This window comes from Leopardus geoffroyi, chromosome A2 (assembly GCF_018350155.1).
Source record: "Leopardus geoffroyi isolate Oge1 chromosome A2, O.geoffroyi_Oge1_pat1.0, whole genome shotgun sequence".
Classification (NCBI taxonomy): Eukaryota; Metazoa; Chordata; class Mammalia; order Carnivora; family Felidae; genus Leopardus; species Leopardus geoffroyi.
In genome coordinates this window covers 91323739-91338251 of record NC_059331.1, presented here as the reverse complement: position 1 = coordinate 91338251, position 14513 = coordinate 91323739, and the positions used below count along the sequence as shown (strand labels likewise).

Sequence of the window (14513 nt, the reverse complement as noted above, 5' to 3'; positions counted from 1 at the left end):
TTTATACTTATTTACTTATTTATGAGAGAGAGAGAGAGAGAGAAAGAGAGAGAATGAGGAGGGGAGTCGGGGAGAGGGGCAGAGGGAAAGAGAGAGAGAATCTAAAGTAGGCTACAGGCCCAGCACAGACCCTGATGCAGGGTTCGATCTCATGACCCTGAAATCATGACCTGAATCGAAATCAAGACGCTTAACCAACCGAGCACCCAGGCACCCAGTGAGTATTCTCGTATAGAACTTTGTGCTCCTTATTCCCTATTTCCTTAAACTAGAGTCCTGAAAGTAAAAAGTACTGGATTAAGATGTAAATATACTAAAGGTACTTGATGTATATTATCAAATTGGTTTCCAAAATACCTGTTCTTTTGAGTGTATAATGCACAACACACATTTGCTTAAACTATTATTGCTTTGCTAATTAGATACAGAAAACACTTTTCACCAATTTTTCATTTTGACTGTTTAAAATTGATTTTTAGAAAATTTGTTGCTTGAATTCATTTAGATTTTTTCTAACCTTTGTGAAGTTAGACAATGTCTAAAAAATTGGGCTTATTATACCATAATCTGATTTAAGTTAAAAAAATTAAAAAAAAATCTATGTGTTTAGCATCGTTTGTCTATAGCAATGGCATTGTTAAATAGCAAAGTTTGGTTCAATTTTCAGGTATCTACTGCAAAAGTTAAAGTGGAAAACTGATGACCATCTAGTGACTTTACGCTATTTAAACCTTCCGAGTTGAAACTCTCCTTCATCAAATTTCATTAGGGATTCTATATTATTTTTTTAAACTTGATTTTTTTCCAATATATGAAGTTTATTGTCAAATTGGTTTCCATACAACACCCAGTGCTCATCCCAAAAGGTGCCCTCCTCAATACCCATCACCCACCCTCCTCTCCCTCCCACCCCTCATCAACCCTCAGTTTGTTCTCAGTTTTTTTTTTATTTATTTTTTTTTTTAAATTTTTTTTTCAACGTTTTATTTATTTTTGGGACAGAGAGAGACAGAGCATGAACAGGGGAGGGGCAGAGAGAGAGGGAGACACAGAATCGGAAACAGGCTCCAGGCTCCGAGCCATCAGCCCAGAGCCCGACGCGGGGCTCGAACTCACAGACCGCGAGATCGTGACCTGGCTGAAGTCGGACGCTTAACCGACTGCGCCACCCAGGCGCCCCTGTTCTCAGTTTTTAAGAGTCTCTTATGCTTTGGCTCTCTCTCATTCTAACCTCTTTTTTTTCCCTTCCCCTCCCCCATGGGTTTCTGTTAAGTTTCTCAGGATCCACATAAGAGCGAAAACAGATGGTATCTGTCTTTCTCTGTATGGCTTATTTCACTTAGCATCACACTCTCCAGTTCCATCCATGTTGCTACAAAGAGCCCTATTTCGTTCTTCCTCATTGCCACGTAGTATTCCATTGTGTATATAAACCACAATTTTTTTATCCATTCATCAGTTGATGGACATTTAGGCTCTTTCCATAATTTGGCTATTGTTGAGAGTGCTGCTATAAACATTGGGGTACAAGTGCCCCTATGCATCAGTACTCCTGTATCCCTTGGGTAAATTCCTAGCAGTGCTATTGCTGGGTCATAGGGTAGGTCTATTTTTAATTTTTTGAGGAACCTCCACACTGTTTTCCAGAGTGGCTGCACCAGTTTGCATTCCCACTAACAGTGCAAGAGGGTTCCCGTTTCTCCACATCCTCTCCAGCATCTATAGTCTCCTGATTTGTTCATTTTGGCTACTCTGACTGGCGTGAGGTGATATCTGAGTGTGGTTTTGATTTGTATTTCCCTGATGAGGAGTGACATTGAGCATCTTTTCATGTGCCTGTTGGCCATCCGGATGTCTTCTTTAGAGAAGTGTCTATTCATGTTTTCTGCCCATTTCTTCACTGGGTTATTTGTTTTTCGGGTGTGGAGTTTGGTGAGCTCTGTATAGATTTTGGATACTAGCCCTTTGTCCGATATGTCATTTGCAAATATCTTTTCCCATTCCGTTGGTTGCCTTTTAGTTTTGTTGGTTGTTTCCTTTGCTGTGCAGAAGCTTTTTATCTTCATAAGGTCCCAGTAGTTCATTTTTGCTTTTAATTCCCTTGCCTTTGGGGATGTGTCAAGTAAGAGATTGCTACGGCTGAGGTCAGAGAGGTCTTTTCCTGCTTTCTCCTCTAGGGTTTTGATGGTTTCCTGTCTCACATTCAGGTCCTTTATCCATTTGGAGTTTATTTTTGTGAATGGTGTGAGAAAATGGTCTAGTTTCAATCTTCTGCATGTTGCTGGCCAGTTCTCCCAGCACCATTTGTTAAAGAGACTGTCTTTTTTCCATTGGATGTTCTTCCCTGCTTTGTCAAAGATGAGTTGGCCATACGTTTGTGGGTCTCGTTCTGGGGTTTCTATTCTATTCCATTGGTCTACGTGTCTGTTTTCGTGCCAATACCATGCTGTCTTGATGATGACAGCTTTGTAGTAGAGGCTAAAGTCTGGGATTGTGATGTCTCCTGCTTTGGTCTTCTTCAAAATTACTTTGGCTATTCGGGGCCTTTTGTGATTCCATATGAATTTAGGATTGCTTGTTCTAGTTTCGAGAAGAATGCTGGTACAATTTTGATTGGGATTGCATTGAATGTGTAGATAGCTTTGGGTAGTATTGACATTTTGACAATATTTATTCTTCCAATCCATGAGCACGGAATGTTTTCCATTTCTTTATATCTTCTTCAATTTCCTTCATGAACTTTCTAAAGTTTTCAGCATACAGATCTTTTACATCTTTGGTTAGATTTATTCCTAGGTATTTTATGCTTCTTGGTGCAATTGTGAATGGGATCAGTTTATTTATTTGTCTTTCTGTTGCTTCATTATTAGTGTATAAGAATGCAACTGATTTCTGTACATTGATTTTGTATCCTGCAACTTTGCTGAATTCATGTATCAGTTCTAGCAGACTTCTGGTGGAGTCTATCGGATTTTCCATGTATAAAATCATGTCATCTGCAAAAAGCGAAAGCTTAACTTCATCTTTGCCAATTTTGATGCCTTTGATTTCCTTTTGTTGTCTGATTGCTGATGCTAGAACTTCCATAAACTCGATTTTTTAAAGTGAAGGTATTGATCAGAAAATCACAAACCATTTGAATAAACTGCTGTTAGATTCTAAAACAGGTACAAGAGAACCAGAGTTTTTTTTTTGTTTTTTTTTTTTAAATTTTCCTTTCTCTGTCAGTCTTGTGGTGGTTTTAATTACCTAAAGTCAAGATCTTTTCTACAGGTAAGACTGCTATGAAAAACATTATTATTATTATTATTATTATTATTATTATTATTATTATTATATAGTTGACATACAATGTTACATCAATGTTACATTAGTTTCAAGTGTAGAACTTAATGATTTGATAAGTTTATACATTATGTTGTGCTCACCACAAGTGTATCTACCACCTGTCCCATTACATCACTATTACAATATCATCGACTCTATTCGTTTTCCTCTGCTTTTTATTCCCATGACTTACTCATTCCATAACTGGAGGCCTGTATCTCCCTCTCCTCTTCTCCCATTTGCCCAACCTCCTGCCTCCTCCCTTCTGACAACCTTCAATTCTCTGTATTTATATTTCTGATTCTGCTCTTTGTTTATTCATTTTTTTTAGATTCCATTTATGAGTGTAATCATATGGTATTTGTCTTTCTCAGTCTGACTTATTTTACTTAGCATAATACTCTCTAGATCCATCCATGTTGTCTCAAATGGTACAGATCTCATCATTTTTATGGCTATGTAATTTATTCTTTTATATACATAATTATATTATATATATATATATATAATTATTTGTTTATATATGTGTATATATAATTCCACAGGTTTTCTATCCATTTGTCTATTGGTGCACACTTAGGTTGCTTGGCTATTATAAATGTCTTGGCTATTGTAAATAGTGCTGCAATAAAAATAGAGGTACGTATATCTTTCCAAATTAGTGTTTTCACAATTTTGGGTGAATACCCAGTAGTGCGATTATTGGCTTGTAGGGTAGTTCTATTTTTTTTTTTTAATTTTTTGAGGAAACTTCAAACTATTTTCCACAGTGGTTGTACCAGTTTACATTGTTCCAACGGTGTAGCGCTCCTTCCTTTTTCTCCGAATCCTTGCCGACACTTTTTGTTTCTTGTCTTTTTGATTTTAGCCAATCTAACAGGTGTGCTTTTGATTTGCATTTTCCTGATGATGAGTGATGTTGAGCATCTTATCATGTGTCTGTGTGTTTCTTCGGAAAAACATCTATTCAGGTTCTCTGCTCATTTTTTAATTGTTTGGTTTTTTGGTGTTGAGTTGTAAAGTTCTTTTTTTTTTTTATGTTTTATTTATTTTTGAGATGGAGAGAGACAGAGCGTGAGCAGGGGAGGGGCAGAGAGAGAGCGAGACACAGAATCTGAAGCAGGCTCCAGGCTCTGAGCTGTCAGCACAGAGCCTGATGCAGGGCTCGAACCCACAAACCACGAGATCATGACCTGAGCCGAAGTCGGAGGCTTAACCGACTGAGCCACCCAGGCGCCCCTATAAGTTCTTTATATATTTTGGATATTAACCCTTTATCAGATATGTTGCTTGCAAATATCTTCTCCCATTCAGTAAGATTTTTTGTTTTCTTGATGGTTTCCTTTACTGTGTAAAAGCTTTTTATTTTGATGCAGTTCCAATAGTTGATGTTTGCTTTTGTTCCCTTGATGTTTCCTTTGTTTCTAGATTTCCTAAAATCTAGAAAATATTGTCATGGCTAATGTTGGAGAAGTTACTGTCAGTGTTCTCTTTTAGGATTTTTATGGTTGCAGGTCGCACGTTCAGGTCTTTAATCCATTTGGAGTTTATTTTTATGTATAGTAGTAGAAAGTAGCCCAGTTTCATTCTTTTACATGCAGCTGTCCACTTTCCCCAGCATTATTTATTGCAAAGGCTGTCTTTTCCCCATTTTATATTCTTGCCTCCCTTGTCATAGATTAATTGACCATATAAATGTAGGTTTATTTCTGTGGAGTCTCTATTCTGACCTGATCATTGATCTTTGTGTCCATTTTTGTGCCAGTACCATACTGATTTGATTACTACAGCTTTGTAGTATATTTTGAAATCTGGAATTGTGATACCTCCAGTTTTGTTCTTCTTTCTCACGATTTCTTTGTCTTTTGGGGTCCTTTATGGTTCCATACAAATTTGCTTTAGTTCGTTGAAAAATGCTGTTGTATTTTGATAGGGATTGCATTGAATCTATAAATTGCTTTGTGTAATATGGACATTTTGACAATGTTAATTCTTCCAACACATGAGCATGGAGTATCTTTCCATTTGCTTGTTTCATCTTCAATTGCTTTCATCAATATTTTATAGTTTCCAGAGTACAGGTCTTTTACCACCTCAGTTAAGTTTATACCTGTGTATTGTATTCTTTTTGGTGCAATTGTAAATGGTATTGTTTTTTAAATTTCTCTTTCTGTGACTTTGTTGTTAATGAGAAAATTGTTTATTGACAGTGATAATATGTCTCACTGGAAAATCTGTAATTGTCACGTAACCTATGAGCATTGAGTAGGACAATCTTTATTTTTACAAGGAAAGAAATTATCCATTAGTCATGTTGTTAAGTCTTGCTCAGATAAAAAAAAAATATAATCTGACTCACACAGTTTGGATGGATTAAAGAATAACAAATATATAAAAAGAAAATAACTAAATAAGAAATTATAGGATCATTTACACAATCTGTAGAAGCACAGGTGTCTCTAAAGATAAAACATAAGAAGAAATCACAAAAAGAAACATTATATTTGAGTACATAAAAATGACAATCTTCTGCAAAAAAGGCCACCTGAAACAAAATTAAAAGACTACAAACACAGAAATGTATTTGTGACATATGTGGTAAACAAGGTGTGGTACACAAAACTTACAAGATTGCTAGGGTGCCTGAATGGCTCAGCTGGTTAAGCATTTGGCTCTTGGTTTTGGCTCAGGATCCTGATCTCACAGCTAGCGAGTTGGAGCCCTGCATAGGGCTCGAGGTTGACTGTGAGGAGCCTGCTTGGGATTTCCTCTCTTCCTTTCTCTGTCCCTCCTCTGCTTGCTCTCTCTCTCTCTCTCTCTCAAATAAAAATTAAAAAAAAAAAAATTAAAACAGATTGCTTACAAACCAATAAAAAAGATGGAACTTTAATGGAAAAATAGCCAGAGTGCCAGTGGAAAGTTCATGTGCGCTGACAAGAGAAGGAAATATACAGTCAGTAAAAATACATATGAAAAACTATTTAACGTCACAAATTGTAAAAATACATTTAAAAATACTAATAAGATAGCATTTTCATCTTCTACCAAAATGGTAAATATCTAAAGTTTTATTACAATCTAGAATGATGTGAAAGAAATACTCAAACTGCTGGAAACAATTGATACAAAATTTTTGGAATTTGGGAATTTGTGCACTAGTCATCAAAACCTAAAAATACACATACAACGCTATCCAATGACATCAAATGCAGAAAGGCATCATAGGAAATTAAAAGTAGAGGTGCGAACAGATTATGTACCAATGGCAGTCATTCTAGAATTATTTATAACATCAAATACTTGAGAAACAATGCCTAATATCTGATAAGAAAATCGTGTATCTCCAAAGAGCAGACGTTATCAGACAACTATTAAAGCTGTGTTGGCAGAGGGGTGCCTGGGTGGCTCAGTCAGTTAGACATCTGACTCTTGGTTTCAGCTCAGTCATGAGCTCACAGGTCCTGTGTTCGAGCCCCACGTTTGAGCTCTCTCAATCCCACGTTTGGGACTCTCTCTCCCTCTCTCTTTGTCCTTCCCCCTCCCCCCTCCTCTCTCTCTCAAAAATAAATAAATAAACTTAAAAAAAAAAAAAGGAGCTGTGCTGGCAGAGACTTCAATGACTTGAGAAAATATTCACCTTGTTAAGGGAAAATAGAAGTTACAGATTATAATTCTAGTTTTGTAGTACACAGGCAGTTAAAAGACCATGAAGAAACGTCTTCCAGATGCTAATAACATTACTGGTGTCATGTCTCATTGGTGGGATCCCTACTAATTTTTACATTCTTCCTGATGCTTTTAAGTATTTTCCAAAATGTTTACAATAAACATGCATTATTATTACAACCAGACGAGAGAGAGAGAGAGAGAGAGAGAGAGAGAGAGAGAGAAACTTCACATTCCACGTGGAAATGTTTATTTAAAAAAATATTAGGGAGTCACAGAAATATTCAGGTCAATTTATGAGTCTGCCAGGTACATTTCTCCAGGTACTCAATTTTCAGAAACTTGGGTGCTCCTGTTGAATAACAGGATAATTCATGTAATCACAGAATTGCAGGCCAGGAAGGAACCTCTGGGATCCCCCAAAGTGAGGAAGGCATCATGCCCATTTCATGCACCAGTTGGTGTCCACTACCCCGTTCAGTATATTTTCAATGAAAGAAAACATGAAGGCCACCCCAGTAATCGTACTTATGGAAAAACTGCTTCCTCCGGAAACGAAAGGGCTTTCTTGCCCAAGGTGATACGGTTCCCATGAAATGACACGAGGAGTAGCTGTACTTGTGGTTACAATTACTACCAACCCGTACCGCATCTACTGCTTGCCAGGCACTGCCCTAAGTGCTTCATGCACGTCGATTAATTTAATTCTCTTCACAACCCTACGGGGGTAGGTATGGTTACTGTTTTCGTTAAGCAGGTGAGAAAACTGAGTCACCAACTGCATCGATATTTCATTCCCCTTTCCTCCCTGCCATATCACGCAAACCCTAATCACCAAAAAATCGATCTGACGCCCTCTAGCTTGGATCCTCACCCAGGGCTGTTCCTAGGGCGCATCTGGGAGTGTGTGTGATGCGGGTCAGTTGGGAGGTTTTAAAACGGCGCCGCCGGATAAACAATATCCTGGTGTCCAGTGTTTTACTCTGGCTCCATCCCTGGAGCGCCCCTCCTGGCGGGCCGCGGGGACCGGGGACACCAAGGGGGGCCCCGACCTCGCTCGCCCTCCGCGGCGTCGCGAGGCGCGGGCCCGGCGGCGGCGCAGCCCCCTCCGGACTGGACTCGCTCGGCCGGGCCGCAGCCCCCGCCCGCGCCACCTGCGCCCAGGCCCCCGCGTCTCCGCCCCGCGTCCCGCCCCCGCGCCGCGCCCGCGCCCCGCGGTCCCTCCCTCCGGCGTGACGGGAGCACCGGCGCCGGCTGCCCGGCAGCGAGCGCAGCCGAGCTGTCAGCGGGCGGACGGGCAGGGGGCGAGCGCGCGGCGAGCCGAGCGCGCCCCACCCGGGGAGGCTGCCTTCCTGCCGGCCGGCCGACCGCAGCGGGACGGAGATGCGGCTCCTCGCCCCGGGGCCGGCACGGGGGAGGGGCCGGGGGCGGCGGGCGGGGGCTCCCCGCTGCGGGCTCTCGCCGCCCTGGAGCCCCGCCTGGATTTGCTGCTGGGCGCTCGCCGGCTGCCGGGTGGCCTGGGCTGGGGACCTGCCCTCCTCCTCCGGCCGCCCGCTTCCTCCTTGCCTGGAGGTGAGCCGCACCTGGTCCTTTACCTGGAGTTTGCGGGGGAGGGGGAGGACCAGCGGGAGGAGAGGGGCGAGGCTGGTGCCCGTTCGTCCCCCTCCCCACCGTCGCCTTCTGCCTTCCTTGGGGGACAGGGGCTTTGGTTTGTGGCAGGGATGAAGTTGCCCGCCCCGGGAGGCTGGCCGAGAGAGGGTGTGTGGCTTTGCTGTCTTTTGGGTGATGCTTTTTCCGTTCGCGCTCCTGTTCTCAGGGCACTGAAGGACTTTGCGGCGCCCTCTTCAGAGTGCCAGGCTTGAGGACCTGGGGCCTTGGGAGAGATTTCAGCGAGTGGGATGGCGGGGAGACTGGGGAAGCCCCGCTGCTGGGATTTGGAGACCTGTCTCTTCACAGCTCTTGCAGAGAGCCAGATACTGCCACAGGAGGGTTTCCCGCTGCCCCCGCTCCCCGCCCCTCCTCGCCCTTTCTCCAGTCCCCTGGCTTCCCCTAGACCTTGTGGGGTCTCTACCAACCCCTTCTTCCCCCTCGCCCGCGCTCAGCTTCCTAATGAGGCCCTGGGGACTTGCTAAGCCAGTGTGTGGTATCACTTGGCATCCTTCTGGCAAAATATGGATATGAATTAGGGAGAATAAAAGAGTGTGTACTTAGAGAAGAGGCGGGTTGGTGATCTAGAAAATTAGAAAAGACAGAGTGAATATGCTCCTTTTGGGAGGTGTTCATCTGGATGAAGCATTGCCACTGTTTGTTTTGTGGTTCGAGATTATTGTTGATTTACAGCCAGAAAGAATAATTATGGGTGATGAGATTTTCTCCTGCTTTTAGGGGAGCTGGACTTAACGTGCCAAAAATTTACAGGGGGTGTCGTTGGTAGTTGTATTGGGTGTTTATCTTTCCTTTTAGTGTTCCAGAAAGTCCATCCTCTTAATGAAAATCAATGAGGGGAAGGAAGCAACATTTCTGACCTACTTTGAGTGATTACGTTGGGCAGGATATGAGGATTGAATACTGTTTTTAGGAAGATTGTTAGGAATCAGGGTGATGGGTCATTTTAATTTTTGTAGCAAAAATAGGTTAGCCCATAGCCCCTCTGGGAAGAATGGCCAGACACAGTTCCTTTGTGTGTGAATGCTGTAACTTCTGAATTTTACCCAGGCTTGAACTGTAGAGTATTTGTGTTCTGGACCTCATCCATCTTCCTTGGATTTTCATCTTCCTCTCCCATAGTACAAGTCCCAGGACAGACCGAAATGAGAGAGAATCAGATCAAAGGCATGTGTGGGAGCACGCAGAGCGTTGCAATTGGGGAAATCAGGGCAAGTGCTCAACAAACAGCTGTGTTTAACTTCAGAGTTTATCAATATAATTAGTAGTGTAATCTGTGTTCTTCAACTTTACCTATCACTTGGGAATGATCCGTTCCTCCACGTTTCCATGGGAAGCTGCTTCTTGGATATCCTCAGGTTGAACAGTCATAACAGGACAAACCTAAAGCCTTACCTCCAGCCCCCAGCCTCAATATACACAACATACTTCTTTTTTTCTGAAATGAGAAGTCTTGTAACACTAATTCTTAGTAATGAGGAATCTACTTGAACCTTCAGGGTCAAAGACATGGCCAATGGAGTGATGCTTTTTGGTCACTACAACTGGACTGATCCTTTAAATTTTTTTTTTTAATGTTTATTTTTGAGAGAGAGAGAGACAGAGAACAAGCAGAGAAGGGGCAGAGAGAGACACAGAATCTCAAGTGGGCTTCCGGCTCCAAGCTGACAGCACAGAGCCTGACGTGGGGCTCGAACCCACAAACTGCGAGATCATGACCTGAGCTGAATCAGATGCGTAACTGACTGAGCCACCCAGGTGTCCCATCTGATCCTTTAGATGAACACATGGACCACACAGGTACACCTAGAAAGAACAGAATAGGAGTCTGTAGCCTAACAACGAAATACTGAAATGAAAGGCAGGAAGGTGCCAAAAAGTTGAGGAAGTTTCTCTTCAATTGATTCTACTCTTTGTTGCACTAACTTTAGAAATTGCATGTGACTCAATTCCTTGAGGTCTCGTTTGAATTTCCCCCCCAAAAGTGGGAATAAATGACTCATAGAGGAGGGTTGTATTGAGCTTGCCTGTGGCTCGTTGTGTTTTTAGAAATGGTGATGCACAGATCCATTTATATTCTTTCCGATGACTGGCAACATTTGTAAGATGACTGACTGGGAGTTAGAGCTTTCTTTGGAATTTGGAGGGGCCAAGCAGGATCATAGGGGCTAAATTTGCTCCTGGCCATCTGGTCTAACTAGCTGAGACAGTTATATAGAATTGATCACGGTTTCTCTCTGACATTATTTTTGAGAGCAAAGGGAGAAGGGCAGGTGTTTTTCAGGCTCTGAGGGTAAGGGTCTGCTTGTCCTGGGAGGTAGGGGGGAGGTGTCCTCCGAAGTAGAGGTGTGGAATTGTAGGCCAAACTCCTGTGAGCACAGACATAAAGTAAGTATTTTGTGTTCAGTCTTGCCCATTTGTCCCTTTCCACTATTTAGTAATACAAACAGGTGGGGCACCTGGGTGGCTCAGTTGGTTAAGTGACTGACTCTTGATTTGGGTTCAGGTGATGATCCCATGGTTTGTGAGTTTGAGCCCCATATCTGGCTCTGCACTGACAGTAAGTAGCCTGCTTGAGGTTCTCTCTCTCCCTTTCTCTTTGCCCCTTCCACGTGTGCGCATGCTCTCTCTCTTAAAATAAATAAACTTAAAAAAAAAAAAAAGAAACAGAGGTGAATGGCACACACTAGAACAGAACTGTGAGCTGGGGAGGATTGTAAGAGTGGGATCAGAGGCTGGAAACAAAGGCCAGCTCTCAATAATCTGAGAGAATGTTGAAAATGATGGAAAAATCTGTAATTCTAAACCAGATATTTTTTCCCCCCAGGAGTTTGAGTTTCACCCTCATTGATCAGTATTTTTATAAAAGTAGTCATGATTAACTGAGTTACGTAGACTCTGATTTTCCTTGCTTGATTTGGGAGGAAAGCAAGGGAAGGAAAAAGAGCACAGAAAATTGTCCTGGGACTAGTCAAGTTATAATTGCTGGAGTTCAGGAAAAAAAAAAAAAAGACAACTGGGTTATGGATAAAGTTTCACTTAGATTTTTGCAGAGCATTGGACTCAGGGGTGAAACTCATAAAATACAACTTACTTTGTCAAGTCATTAGATGATGGAGCCAAAAAAGGGAGAAAAAAGATTACTTTGGAATACTCAGCTGGTGATCAGATCAGTAGAGTGGAAGCACAGGTATCGACAGGAAAGCTATAGGTTGGGAGACAGAAATAAAACGTAAAGTCAGTGTGCCAGCAGAGGGAGGACAACAGGATGCGACTTGGGTAAATGGTGCTTAAAGAAAAAAAAAATGAAGACTGGACGTCAGAATGTGCAGAATTAATTTCTCAGGCCTGTGTGTGGGGAAAGTTATGAAGGATAAGCATCCTATGGATTTCTTGGCCCGAGTTCATTGCTTGTAAAATGACAGTAATAAAAACTGACCTACCTATTTCTGTTGTGAGGATGAAGTTACTATATATTAAAGGAAAAATAAATCTATATAAATGTGAGAGTTGATTATTGCTGGATTAGTAGACCTAGATTGTGATATTTCAGAAAGGGTCTACGGGGAGATTTCAGAGCTTCTTCAGAGGACAGGCTTATCCAAGAATTGAATGGAATGGAATTTTTGACTCATTGAATAATAGGACTTAATGGACCTGCCAGAGGAAAAAATGATAAAGGCCAACAGATGATTCAGAATTGGAGTAAGGTATTAGAAGATAGAGTTATGAGAGTAAAAAGAACAGAAGTAAGTGGATTATGTTTGCATTATTTAAATTTTGAAAATTAAATCAGAAAATAGCTTGATTCTTAGTTCACTGCTCTCAAATCCTGCATAATACGATTCCACTGGTCTCTGAATCTTGAGGATGATGATGTCCTGCCAACAGATTTTATTCCACAGACGTTTATTGAGCTTATACTATGTGCCAGGTGACATGTCAGATGATGTGAAATTACAAATTAAAAAAAACATTTAATTGGGTAGGGGTGAGACAGAAATGTAAACAATTGCAGTGATTGGGTGCCATGAAAGGAGAAAGGGGATGTCACATCTAGTGAGAAAGATCATGAAAACGCCCTGTAGAGGAAGTGAATGAGACCTGAAAGATGAAGAGGAATTTGCCAAGCAGACAAGGATCATATGTGAGTGTGGGCTAGAAAGGACATCTCTGGTGTAGAATAGAGGTTGAAAAAGGGCAGAGAGACAAAACAGCTTGTAACTGGAATACAGCATGCTCTGGAGAGTTTAGTGAGAGATGAGTCTGCGAGGCAAGCAGAAGAAGCTTGATCATAGGGTACTCCATATCATGCTAATAAGCTGGTCTTCATTTCGTGGGTGTTGGGGAGCAATAGAAGGATGTAAAAATCAGGAGCAATAAAGTACGCTCTACTTTGGCAACGATATGGAATCCATATTAGAGGGCTAGGAGATAGAAAGGGGTAAGACCTGCTAGGAGCAATTGTAATAGTCCAGATAAAGGATAATGGACCTCAGCTAAGAAGCAGCCATGAAGATGGCACAGCGGGTGTGCTGGGAAGGTAGAATTTTCAGTAAGTGGATGTGGAGTGTGAGGGAATGAAAGGTCCTGGCTTGAGGAGAAGATGGTGCCTCTCACCTCCTTGAGAATGAAAGTGAGGAAGACAAGATGAGGACCTTGGTTCTGGAGAGGTTGACTTTAAGTAGAGTTGGTCATTAGGCAGTTGGGTATCAGGCCTTGTTGCTCAGGGGTCTGTTCAAGTTCACTTGAACTTGAACAAAAGACATGGTTGAAACTGCTGGATTGGATGCTCGTCCAGAGAGTGGGAACAAAGAGGATGAAAAGTAAGGTTTTACTAACATTAAAGGTGGTAGAAATCAAGGCATCTGCAAAGGAGACATGTAAGTAATGCTACTGTAAGGGAAATGGACTCTACAGAGTGTGAGGAAGGTGAGAAAAGCCTTGGAAGAAGAAAGGGGTGGTTGTGGTGTCAGTTGCCCAAAGAAACTCCAGTACGATGAGGATTAAATAGAATATTGAATCTGACCACTAGGTTGTTGGTACTCAATGCCAGAGTGGTTCCTGTGGAACGGTGGGGATAGCTTGAGTATCAACTGAGAGGCAAGGCAGGGGTGATAGAGCAGAACTTTATTATACAGCATTTGTAGATTAGGTTAGAGATTGGGTCTTCCACATCTGCATGAATCAGGAGAATTGCAAATGGCCATATCTTCTGTTTCAGATTCGGATGGCAACAGTTGAGAAGCTTTGAGCAGGTGGTCTCTGAAGGTCATGAGCTGTGGGGGAGGGTGTCAGAGATTCTAAAGTCACACTGCCTGGAAAGGGGTTAGGACCCAGCCTCTGTTTTCAAGCAGTTGAGATAATCTTTTCTGCGAGGCTTGTGGAGGTGAATTTTCCATTTCAAGTCCTTCCGCTGAGAACCATTTCTCATGTTTTAGGCAAATGCGAACAAGTCTTCACACCATCAATATTTACAATGTAAAACTAAGAGTTGACAGTTCTGTGAAGTGTCATATTTTAGCACAAGGGATGGAAATAGCAGAGCATAGTATAGAGTGGCACATTTTCCTATCATAGTGCATTCTTCAGAAGTGCCTTGGATCTTCTTTATTGTCAGAAAACACCAGCCAAATTTGGGTTGCCTTTTCCTCCCCATTGAAAAAACCATGGATATTTCTTGTCCCTTTTTGCATTTCTTAATCTAAGCTACCTGTAATATTTCAATATTAAACCCATATTTATTGTGTACTTAACTACCAGCTACTGGTGGTGGTGAAATGGCGCACCATGCGTATGGCCCTGCCCACACTGAGCTTTATAATCTTGTGAGGGCAGAATCGAAACAACATAGC

At 41.9% G+C, this 14513-nt stretch overlaps 1 protein-coding gene across 1 annotated transcript in view; it reads left to right on the top strand.

Annotated features, from left to right (window-relative positions):
- Positions 1-8258: 8258 nt before the first annotated feature.
- The window catches only part of ELAPOR2 (endosome-lysosome associated apoptosis and autophagy regulator family member 2), a 178487-nt gene continuing 172232 nt past the window's right edge, over positions 8259-14513 (top strand). The window contains exon 1 of the mRNA XM_045494660.1: positions 8259-8565. Coding sequence (XP_045350616.1) covers positions 8377-8565 — 189 coding nt within the window. The 5' untranslated portion in view covers positions 8259-8376. The remainder of the gene's footprint in view (positions 8566-14513) is intronic.